General features: G+C 48.9%; 5 protein-coding genes across 5 annotated transcripts; 3 read left to right on the top strand and 2 right to left on the bottom strand.

Moving 5' to 3' along the window:
• Nucleotides 1-250: 250 nt before the first annotated feature.
• Z518_02451 (uncharacterized protein) lies at nt 251-1,526 on the bottom strand (the record flags this gene model as incomplete). The annotated part of the gene is made up of 4 exons (XM_013419479.1): nt 251-508; nt 583-661; nt 755-886; nt 958-1,526. The coding sequence occupies 4 exons, from the start codon at nt 1,524-1,526 to the stop codon at nt 251-253; spliced, it is 1,038 nt and encodes a 345-aa protein (XP_013274933.1).
• Nucleotides 1,527-4,782: 3,256 nt separating this feature from the next.
• On the top strand, nt 4,783-5,566 carry Z518_02450 (uncharacterized protein; the record flags this gene model as incomplete). Its single annotated transcript, XM_013419478.1, has 2 exons — nt 4,783-5,179; nt 5,259-5,566. The coding sequence occupies 2 exons, from the start codon at nt 4,783-4,785 to the stop codon at nt 5,564-5,566; spliced, it is 705 nt and encodes a 234-aa protein (XP_013274932.1).
• Nucleotides 5,567-5,836: 270 nt separating this feature from the next.
• Nucleotides 5,837-6,508, bottom strand: Z518_02449 (uncharacterized protein; the record flags this gene model as incomplete). The annotated part of the gene is made up of 1 exon (XM_013419477.1): nt 5,837-6,508. The coding sequence occupies one exon, from the start codon at nt 6,506-6,508 to the stop codon at nt 5,837-5,839; it is 672 nt and encodes a 223-aa protein (XP_013274931.1).
• Nucleotides 6,509-7,889: 1,381 nt separating this feature from the next.
• Z518_02448 (uncharacterized protein) lies at nt 7,890-9,398 on the top strand (the record flags this gene model as incomplete). Its single annotated transcript, XM_013419476.1, has 1 exon — nt 7,890-9,398. The coding sequence occupies one exon, from the start codon at nt 7,890-7,892 to the stop codon at nt 9,396-9,398; it is 1,509 nt and encodes a 502-aa protein (XP_013274930.1).
• A 263-nt stretch (nt 9,399-9,661) lies between these two features.
• Nucleotides 9,662-11,044, top strand: Z518_02447 (uncharacterized protein; the record flags this gene model as incomplete). Its single annotated transcript, XM_013419475.1, has 1 exon — nt 9,662-11,044. One exon carries the CDS (start codon nt 9,662-9,664, stop codon nt 11,042-11,044), a length of 1,383 nt encoding a protein of 460 aa, XP_013274929.1.
• Nucleotides 11,045-11,191: the final 147 nt, after the last annotated feature.

Below are 11,191 nucleotides of genomic sequence, written 5' to 3'. Positions count from 1 at the left end.
CTTGTTAACTCTGGAGCGATGATACCAATGGGGAAACAATACTGCGCTGTTGAATGGTGATATAGCCGGGAGGAGCTGTAGGATGTCAATGGCCGCGGAGGCGAGTCTTTTGATCTCTGATTGAGCTAAGAATGGTGGGAAGGCTCGAGTTGTCAATGTGTCAGGCAGTCCGAGGCGATCTCGTAGTTGGAAGAAGAGCGAGGAAATCCGGAGTCGAACCCTTATCCGCTCCGACGACGTCTCCCTCTATCTATCCTGGATCTTGAATTGCAGGGATCGCGTCCCGGCGAGCAATGGACGCGAGAAGACGATTGTAGGCGAAAATACTGCGGAGAAAAATATGCAGTTGTCTTTGCGCCTCATTCATGCCTGTCCCCGAAAATTCTTCCACATTGAAGTATTCCTGGAGGAAGTTCAGATGAGGCCGGATCGAGTCGTAGGTTTCGCCGGGGAGTTTTCCGAATAGAATCATGAGGGCCTGCGGTGGTAACGAGACATAATTTGTCTTCTTGGTCGAGAAACAGTAGGTCAGCACGGATCTCATATCGCCATTCCAGCCGGAAACATGCCTGAGAGACTCACAATTGTGACTTCATTTCGCCCATGCTCCCCTAGGTTGCTGGAGGATTCTTCCAATATGAGCGTTCGCACTAAATCTCGCCTGCCAGAATAATATTGCCAATGGACAAGTTACCGCCTCTATCTACTCAGTGAGAGATTTCGACTTGAAGCCGAGGTTCTTGATGAGGCATACGGTAAAGCCATTGAGGAGATGGACGGAAGTCGGCGAGGCGCTTGCAAGAAGATACCGTTGATGTTCACAAACTTGGCAGATGGATGGACGCTCAGATCAAATATATGAATCCGTCCATGAATGAAATGCGCCCTGCTAGGGCGGAGGACAGTGTCATCAAGAATGAGATTCCCGAGATATTCACATAGAGCGCATATATATACTGCTGAAGACATATGGACATGAGAGGTGATGCCCAATGTCCGTCCACCCGAATCAACGAGTTGAAATCGCCGATCAAGAAAATGCCTAACATCGAGGATGATTTGGTGCATGTTGACAGCTTCAGCAGCTTAGTCTTCGTCCGCATGGAGATTGCACCTGAGCTGGGAGAATATATCAAAGTCGAAAGTTGTTTGGTTATGAGCACATTCTGTAGTTGCTCATCGAGCCGCAGGCACGCTGCTTCGCTTTGTCCCATGTTTTTAATATATCCGCGTCTGGGTCCACCTCCCATATGACGGTATTTCTCATTCTCCTTCTTCTGATGTTCTCTCAAATATGCTCGGAACTCCTCCGGATCCATTGTCTGTGCCCTCTCCATCAAACTGACAAACGTCTGACGTTCATCGGCCGAAGTGGCCTTGACAGATTCGAGGGCCTCTCCAACCAGCGGCTCGATCATGGATGCAGCGTCGGCAGTATCGACGGTCGAGATAGACTTGGTCCGGAAGATCTTGGATATCCATTTCTTTGGGGATTTAGAGTGGCCCAAGGCAAGGGGACCGGACATGGCTGTGCGGCTTCGGTGCGCAGTACTTGGGCCAAAGGACCCGGGAGTGGCGACGTGGAGAAGGGTCCCCAACACGCGAAATGGAGATAATGCGAAGACGGGATGTCAACGTGAGGATCAGATGTTGAATTGTATGGTATGAGGATCCACTCCCATAGCGCGATGCCTAGGCTTGCAGAAGGCTTAGCCAAAGCTTGGTGAGATATCGATATGACGTTGCCCCTTCGATTGGGGTTGGGCCCCCAGGCCTGAGGAGGGAGGAGAGGGCAACGAATGGGCAACGACTATGTGCCCACTTCGCCCTAATAACTGGAAATCATGCCCAGCAGAAGCCACTTTTCAATATTCACCTCGACTGCCGAACTGCCGAGTAGGCGGCCGAAGGCCAAGTGGAGCTTGCTGCCCAGCGGGACAAAAATTATACTGCAACTGCTGCTAGTAAGTACTTATGACGAGGACATCTTTCTCACAAATCCTTATCCTTATCCGGCCCACGTCCATGTGTAAGGATGGTACATGAGCCAATATCGATGCTGATCCGAGTCAAATATAGTAAAACTGATAGAAGAACCCTTTTACTTCAGGGTTCTGCTCAAGAGGCACCACCGTTCACCTTCAGTACTCGACATCGATCGTTTTGACGTCATCAAAAGTCTTTCATCTCTTGGATGAACCCATGAGGAGTTTTAAAACATAGCACAAGTGCTCTAAACGGCCCGTTTTAGGTGTTGTCACGAAGCTGGACGACCACTGGCCACTGCGATGAAATTTTATCTGCCAAGTCCTGATGGGTAAGGACCGGAGAGTTGCTGCCTACCGCAACAAACTGAGGCATCGCAGAAGGATAATGTGTGATTGCTAGAATGAACTCTTGCCATGGCGCTGCTGCTCTGGCAATTCTTGCAGCGTCCGTGGCGGCCGGCAAGGTCATGCGTGTTCCCCCCCATCTATTCAAAGCTTCCGCTATCAAGAGTGGCACGACAAGGCAAATCCCCACCAGATGACTTTTCTCCATCAACTTTTGAGAGTGTCATTGCTTTCATGATGATATGGGCATGTGCGGAAATCCCTAGGAGAGGGTAGGTGGTAAACGGCACAAGGCAGCCGAATGCCATTACTGAAGCGATCATGGAGGCTCCAGATAGCAAGAACGTCAATGGAAGGGATGCTGCCGTTGTCATGGCTTCTACCCTGTTTGGATGACGCGAAGTGACCGAATTGAGGATGTTGGGGCAACACTCAATGTCCTAGGTAAGGCTTGAACCCATAATTCTAAACCATTGGTCTTTGTTTGGCGAGAAAGAGCCTAAATTAATGAAGCTCTAGCGGGATGGATACTCTATAGGTGAAATGAATACTGTCTATGGAAAGCTTTGAGTGCTCTCAAGATCAAAGGCCAATCTTAATTTCCCAGGTGGTAGAGTGTCAGCGAAGCCAAAGGAATTTATAGATTCGTTCTTCTGTTCTGCATTCCCTCGAGAAGCAATGTAAGCAAGCAATAGCCGAGCAACCGAAACCCAGATCCGGGTCCTACTCTCAATGGGGAAGGATTGCTCGATCAGGAACCCACTGTGCAATTATTCTACACCCCAGGCAGTTATTCAAACTGTGTGCGTGAAGGTTCGTTTGACTAGCCTTGACGCAGGGATGTTCCTCTCCCTGCCCTACAGTGAGCTTCATCATTCCGTTGTCGGTCAAAGACTCTTTGCGTCAATAGCGCAAAAATTGGCTAGCTTAGCCTTTCGCAGATCGTGTCAACCAATTTGAACATGAGTACAAGAGAACTGGAGTAAGTAAACGGGTCCCGATTTGGGTTTGCACAAAGAACGGTTCTTCTTAAGATGTTAGCGTTCGTCCAAGACGACCCTGCGATGCCTGGATCGTCAGAGAACCACTGGAGCATTCAAATTGGTTTTATCCATAACACCATGCCTTAGAAACAGAGACACGATCCCAAGGGGTAGGGCGTTTGAGTGTCCGGTCCCGCGGTGATAAAGACGAGAGGATGAACCTCGATGAGGCGTTTGGATTGGAGCCGTCAAGATCGGACAGTGTTGCCGTCCTCACGTTCGACAGTGTGGAAGGGGGAGCCAAGGCATTGTTTGAAGATCCGGGCTTTGTTAACTTTGCCACGGAAAGAGGAGTTGATGTCGGAAAAAATGTCCAATTGTGAAGATGAGGATTGCAATGATTAGAAGCCAGAGATCATACCGGTTTAATAAGTCCACGACGTAGGGGGAATGCTGGTGGCACGTCCACCTACGAGAGCATGCGTCTCAGTAGGTCAGATCTTGCATGGCCTGAAATCGAAACCAGAAATATAACCTATTTCCTACCTATTAGTATCAAGATATAGCTGCTCTACCGGCGAAGCTACCTGACCAACGAGGAAAGTCTTCTGAAGACTGCGATGAAGGGTTAGGAATTTGATAAATCCTACCGGTGGAGAAGGTGAGAGGCAGGTTATCTGTGTGCGTAAAAATGGCTGCGCAGAATAAATCCCGCCAGAGAACAGAAATGATGAGTTCGACATAAACCTCAGCAGCACCTCGAATCCCATGGACTCGCAAATCCGAAATCCGTGTGAATCGTGTGAGTCGGTGGAAACGAGGAGCCATCGCAAATCGTACGATACGAGGTGCAGTGGTTGATTCTTTCAAGCTGGGTTGAGAAAGTGGAGCTATTTCTTACATTTTGTCACCGAAAATGACGCCAGGCCCCTAGGTAAGTATGTAAACTGTTTGTCTTTTTCGTCTGACTTGGGAACTTTCAACCCCTCTCTAGACCCACTATGCTCGTGGCTGGAACTTGCCAACTCCTTTTGCCCTTGTCATCTCGGACGCCACCTGCATATTGAATTGATCCAAGTGTTTGTCTCAAAAAATAGATTCTTGACAGAATTGTCCTACGTTATGGGCTGAGATCTCGGCTGAGTTGGGTCGAGATATCTTAAGCGAGAACCGTTTTGATAATTCTCTTCCATGGTAGCCCCAGGTCCGACCTCGGAATTGAATTTGACCTCTCATGTTTGCACGACGAGGGAAGATTTAGTTTTTCTTTTTCTTTCTTTCGAAACCTATGAGTATGGCTGTTTGGATAACATAATCTCGCGCACATATTCTGTGATTCAAGTTCATATTCTTTAGCAGCTTTGATCTTTGTCTGTTCCGTGATTTCACGCCAATCTAAATCATCAATAGACTAAGCGGCCAAAGAGCATCATACCAACACTCAAGCTAACGAAGGAGTTTTCACAATGCCTGTCGTAGTTTTACCGGCGCTAATCCCGGACATTGAAGAGGTCTATGACATTTACTTTGCCGCATTCAAAAATGAGCCGATGGGCGAAATCATGCTTGGAATTCTGTTCCCCGGTGGCATCACAGAGGAATTTCGCAAGAGCCATGCAGCCGCCACCCTGGACTGGTGGCACAAAAGCACCACTCAGTACACGTTCAAAGTTGTCGAAGTCGAGACTCGTGAGATCATAGGCATGATCCTTGCAGATGTCTATTGGAAGGAACGGAGCGAGCAAGAGCGTCAGTGGACCGGTATTCCATGGCTGCAGGGTGCCGAGAAAGAGCGAGCGGAGGCAATCACTCGCCCACTGTGGGAGGTGAGAGAGAAGCTGTTTGGCGGGCGCCGGTATGTGTGTAAGTACAATCAGTTCTTTCATTTCCCCTGGAGGAAGGCTTAATCAGAGGAGTCGACGTTCGTCTAACAAAGTAGCAGATGTACACGCCATCGCCATTAAGCCGGAGAAGCAGGGTCTCAAGGCCGGGATGGCTCTAATACAGTGGGGTATTGATATGGCCGATCGAGGGGAGGTGCCCATCTACATTGAGTCTTCTCCGTCGACTTGGAAGTTGTACGAGAGAGTGGGTTTCGAAAGAATTGAGGAGAAGATCGTGCACAAAAAGGAGCTGACTCACGCGAAAGAAGACATTGATGTACCTCTGATGGTCAGAATGCCCACGGTAGCGAAGGGCATGACGTTCGACGAATGGAGAGCTAAAGGATATCCTCCATTCGAGCAGTGAAGCAGGATAGCCATTACTGCCCCCCTAATAAGTGGTGTGTGCGTAAATGACTCACCTTTCTGCCAAAGGAGTGCACTCTTCCTCCTTTTGGGGTCATGCTGATTATATAGAATGGGGAAAATTACCGTTGCGGAAAGAGAGAAAAACAATTGATATGTCCACCGATTGAGCTCTACCCCAACTTTGGCCATTTTCTGAAAAATGCTTATGACAACATCACTAGGCAAGATACAATCAGAATTTATCTACAAGAAAGAGACTCTAGGTCGTTCAGGGGCCATATTCTTCCACCATTTGGTCACTTCTTTGGGCCAGAAACATCTTCAAAATTTCCACGATCCTTTCCAGAGCATCAACCCATCTTTTCAGTGCCTCTTTCGTGGCCTCTGGCTCCGTGCTCTCTCCACTCAGTCGGTGATATAAGTCTCTTCGACACGGTGCCGCATTCATGGCAGCTCTGAAAAAGGGTCTGATCAAGAAGTTATGGTAAGGAGACAATGCGGTTTTGTAGCTCGCCCTGAACAACTCTGCTACTTCTTTGGGAGGCTTCTGCTCGCCGATTGGGACGGACTTGTTCTCCCTGAGGTCGCCTCGGAATGCCTGAGCCATGAAATCCAGCCCTCGAACCAGCCATGTTAACCCTTGGACAGCTGAGTGGGATCCTGATGCTGACTCACTCTCAACTAGCGATTGGAGAGTGGTCGACTCTTCCGGAGCTTCTTTCTGCCTGTCTCGGATTCTGCCAATGTTGAACAACAAATCGTTCTTGATGGGCGTGAAGACTGGGGAACCTAGGAGGTCAAAGATCGTGGTGGTAGCTTCAGTGGCATTGAGAAATTCGGTAGTGGGGACTCTTTGGTCATCGAGGATGGCTATGTCAGCGAAGCTTTGCTTATGTGTGTCGACCCAGGTCTTGCCGGGTGGGATTTGCGGTTTGATCATCCTTGGATGAATTTCCTGATGGGGGCTTAAGGAAAACACACGGATGCTTCTATCGTCTCCGCAGGACTGCTCCAAGGAGCGCTCTTGAACCCCAAAGGCCACTTGATGTAACCTTGGTGATATGCGATCGCGAACGAAAAGTTTTGCTTGCCCGTTGTTTCTCTGGGTAGAGTTTATGTTCGAATATTCATTTTATGTCGAAGATTTGGCCTGACTTGCCCAGCAAGGATCAAACACACAAAGTTGCCAGTCGATTCTATTGTAGGAATGGATACCTCGTGATGGTCGTGATTGTCGTTGCGTAGCTGTCTTTCATGTCATGGATGGCGTTGTTAGTTGGCACTCTAGCCTGTTCGAGTGCGATCAGAGGAAAAGGCCCTCCATCCTCTCTCGTGGGACCAGAATTGTTGCGGTATCGGATTTGACACGGGAATTAGACTTCGGGAGAGAAGCTCATCGGTCGAGGTGAATTCAGATGGGTCTGCTGCCAAAGAGTTTGTCAAAATCATGACAGAACAAAGTTCTCTCTTCTTCGTCCCCTTAAACCCCCACTGGGGTTTGGGAGTCGAGAATGGCGCCACCGACATGGCACCGACTTGAAAGGCCGCTCAGAAAGTCAAGAATGGGACGCAAAGTTTAGCGAAGGGAGAAACAGACTTGTCCGATGCCAAGGAATACCTTGAAAGAATAGCTGGCCGAAGCGGAGACTTCGACAACCAACTTTGCCCGCCGAGAGCCAAGACTTGAAGTTAAGCGAACATTTTCCTACTAGTGAGAAAGAGCGGATCTGATAAGATTAGATTAGATCCACTTAAAACTACGGTTCGTACTGAACATAGTTTCTTCCTCCTCCCACGGGCAATCTTGGTATTCGCGCTAGTATTATTCTAAGCGACTCTTGTTTTTGCCTGGTACCGTTCGTCAGACAAGTATTACTTTACCACATGAATTCAGCGTACCGTCTTGCGTGCAGCATCATTGTAAAATTACCTGACTAGACGGGCCTTCACATGCCCTACACGAACAACCCCGGTTTCCGACTTTTGGCCAGTGCTAATACTATGGTTAGGGTCTTTTCGCTGGAAGCCACCTTCGAACGTGAATGGCTTAGGCCATACCTCCTTGGTTGTCTTACAGGTGACTTGTGCAGCTACCAAGAAACGATGACATTGTGAGTGGAGCAAAAGGTGTAGATACAATGCGTTTATCGGATACCTCCTGTCAACCGCAAAGAATGCAACTTCAATCTGCAATGGGAATGAGAGTCTTCCAGGGCCAGCGACTTAAGCGATCTTTCCGTTCCAGCTCCCTTCTCGCACCTGCTTGAGGACCATTCTTTCATCGGTTATTCCGAGCAACCCACGACATTGCAACCAGAGAAATGTCTTCTCAATACGAAGGCCTCCTCGGAAAGTCTGAATGGACCGAGATTGGAGGGATTTGCAACTCAGAGACTACAATTCAACAGCAGCCCCGAGTATATCAAACCCTGGAATGGCTTGCTTCCACAGCAAAACAATCGCTGTCAAGGAAACGGAATAGTCGAATCAACAAACTTGGGAAGACCGCATGGCTCGATGGACTTAGAGGATTTGCAGCCCTCCTCGTCTACTTCTTGCATCACGAGGTTTGGGCTCATTCGAGTCTGATCCTTGAGAACGCGTACGGGTACGACAACCAGTACTACATGGCGTGTCTGCCCGTGCTACGAACATTCTTCTCTGGGGGGCATTTTGCCGTGTCGGTATTCTTCGTCATCTCAGGCTATGTACTTTCGATCAAGCCCAGAGATCTCATTTATTCGGGTGACCACGAGAGACTGGCTGATAGTTTGGCATCAGCACTTTTCCGCCGATGGCTGAGGCTCTATATTCCCGTTATCTGCACCACGGCAATAACGGCCTCGATGCCCCATATCTTCGGGATAAAGGCCAACTTCGCACCGGAACGGACCTGGCGAGATGAGATGTGGAAGTGGTATTGTGAATTTAAGAATTTCAGCTTTGCATTCCGCCTCGGTGGTGAGCCGTGGTTCAGCTACAGCTTCCATGTTTGGTCGATACCATTTGAGTTCCGGGGTTCAATCTGTGTCTACACTGCTCTTTTGGCATTCTCAAGATGCACCACATCCGCGAGACTTTGGTGCCAGGTTACCCTCATCTTTTATTTCCTCTACATCGCCGATGGGGCGCACTTCGCCATGTTTACGGTGGGAATGCTCCTCTGTGACCTAGATCATCTTTCTGAGCAGCAAAGACTTCCAAAATGGACGTGGGGCTTAAAGAAATTTCAAAAACCAATCTTTTATTTCATGTTCATGCTGGGTATTCTCCTCGGAGGCTGCCCTTCCCACCACCTCGACATTCAGGTTTTGAACGATTCTCCTGGTTGGAGGCACTTGGCGTTCCTCGTTCCACAGGCAGTCTTTGACTATAAGTGGTTCTTTCTCTTCTGGAGCGCCACGTTTACTGTCGCCTCCATTCCGAAAATACCATGGCTCAGGAGCGTCTTTGAATCCAGGTTTTGTCAGTATCTCGGCCGTATATCTTTCGCTTTCTATCTGGTTCATGGACCTGTACTATGGACATTAGGCGAAAGGCTATACGCTGCTACAGGGTGGAGCAAGGACTGGCAAATCAATGAGATACCTGGCTGGATCGACCGGTTTCCATTACCTCGAGTTGGGCCGCTTGGGATGGAGCTGAACTTTCTTGTACCCCATCTTATTCTCTTGCCGGTGACCTTTTGGGTGGCAGAGATTGCGACCGCAGCCTTCGATGAGCCCAGCATTAATCTCTCGCGGTGGCTCTATAGCGTGGCTACCGCGAAAGGAAGAGGGGGCCAAAAACACGAATGGAAAAGTGTGAACGGGGTTGGCCTGAAGAGATAAATAGCGAGGGTTTGTCAGATTGAGATTTAACCCAATGAAACAAAAATTCTCGATATGGTATAGCTTAAGAAGTAGAGAGCACGTTGAAACCGATGCTGCTTTTGATCTGCTCCTGTCGGTAATTCCATGACTTGAGCAGTGGATGGAAAAGGACAAGTCCCAGGCTTGGCCCTTTAGCTGGTAGAGCTCTCATTCCGTTCACAGCCACCGAAAGTCTCTCCATAACCTTCTCAGCGCTGACAACATTTGAAGGCTCGCCCGCCATGCTTCTCCGAGGCCAAAGACGTCCAGGACTCATCCTTGTGGGCGTATTTCTGTTCGGCATTGTTTTCAGCATATACAAAATCCATAATGTGGACGGTTTCCCTCCTTATGTCCAGAAGTGGGCTGAAGGAGCATTTTCGTCCTCGGAAAGACATCGAGGCCAATACTTCAATTCTACATGGAGGAATCCGACCGACGCCACGACGACAGGATCGTCCCAGCCAGAGGCCATGGACATGTCGACATCTCACAATATTCTCTTGTCGGCCTCTACGTATGACCAGAGGTATTTTCCCATCACATTTGGAACATACGAGGCCATGAATCCCAACATTATTCCTCATCCTCAACTACACGATACCTGGGTGATCGTGGCACAGCAGCGGCTCGAAGACTCGACTTCCAGGCCAACTGAGATATCGTGCAATGCTGTCTTCTCGGAGGGCGCTTTGAGGTGTATCGAGCAACCTGTTGCGCTGCCTATCCCAGCAACCTTCGGTCCTCACTGCAGAGATGATCTAGCGTATTTGGCTTTCAATTATGGTCCTCATGATGCTCGAGTCTTCTACGGACCGACTACACCGTACGCATTGTACGGGTCCAACTCGGCGTATACGTGCTTCGGCCAGTGGATTCAGGACTTTGCAATACTAGTAGATTGGGAGGAACAACTGGGAGATTGGGGATTCCCGGTACCCACCGACCTCCAGAGACCGCTTCCCTACCGCCCGATCGAGAAAAATTGGTTCGTCTTCTGGGATAATCACGGCCAAATTTATATACACCACGACATCTATCCTCAACGCGTATTTGCTAGACTCAACCTGGATGGATCTATCGGACCAGATCTGGCACCACTAGCGAGTACTAGTGATCAGCTCTGCGCGGCCAGATACATGCCTAAGGCTGGAGACACGCTCGAGTCCATTCACCAGGCTACGAACTCCTTGCTCATTACTCTTTGCCAACGCGCAGATTCTACCTGTCGTCCCGACACCACCAATACTTATATTATGACTATCTTCCAACACAAGACATTTTACTCCTACCATAGCGTGTATGAGCCCTACCTAATGCTGTTTAGTCAGCAAGCTCCGTTCGAGATCCGAGCTATCTCCAGAAAGCCTTTCTGGATAAATGGCCGTGGCAAGCCAGGTGAAAACAGACCTGATTACCTACCTTTGAAACCCACAGATCCATGGAACCAGACGGAGATGCTGTACATGACGTCGATGAGTTGGAAGGCGCACGGCCAAAAGTATCATGGCTATAGTGACGATCAAGTGTTCTTCGCATTCGGCATTGAAGATAAGCAGACTGGAGGTATTGACATTCTTGCTGAAGATCTCATGCAAGATCTGGGCTGGTGCAATTTAGCTTGAGGGAAAGCATTGAGAGTCACTTTTTATGCTAGCAATATACAGTGTACATCGGGTTTGTCTAAAACGACCATGCTTGTATACCAAGACGATTCCCCTGTCTTTCGACAAGCTGTTTTTGGGAGAAAATCTTTCTTCCCTTTGAGCCCT

Source organism: Rhinocladiella mackenziei, assembly GCF_000835555.1.
Source record: "Rhinocladiella mackenziei CBS 650.93 unplaced genomic scaffold supercont1.2, whole genome shotgun sequence".
Taxonomy (NCBI): domain Eukaryota; kingdom Fungi; phylum Ascomycota; class Eurotiomycetes; order Chaetothyriales; family Herpotrichiellaceae; genus Rhinocladiella; species Rhinocladiella mackenziei.
The sequence above is the reverse complement of the archived record's forward strand: the minus strand, read 5'-3'. Positions and strand labels throughout refer to the sequence as shown.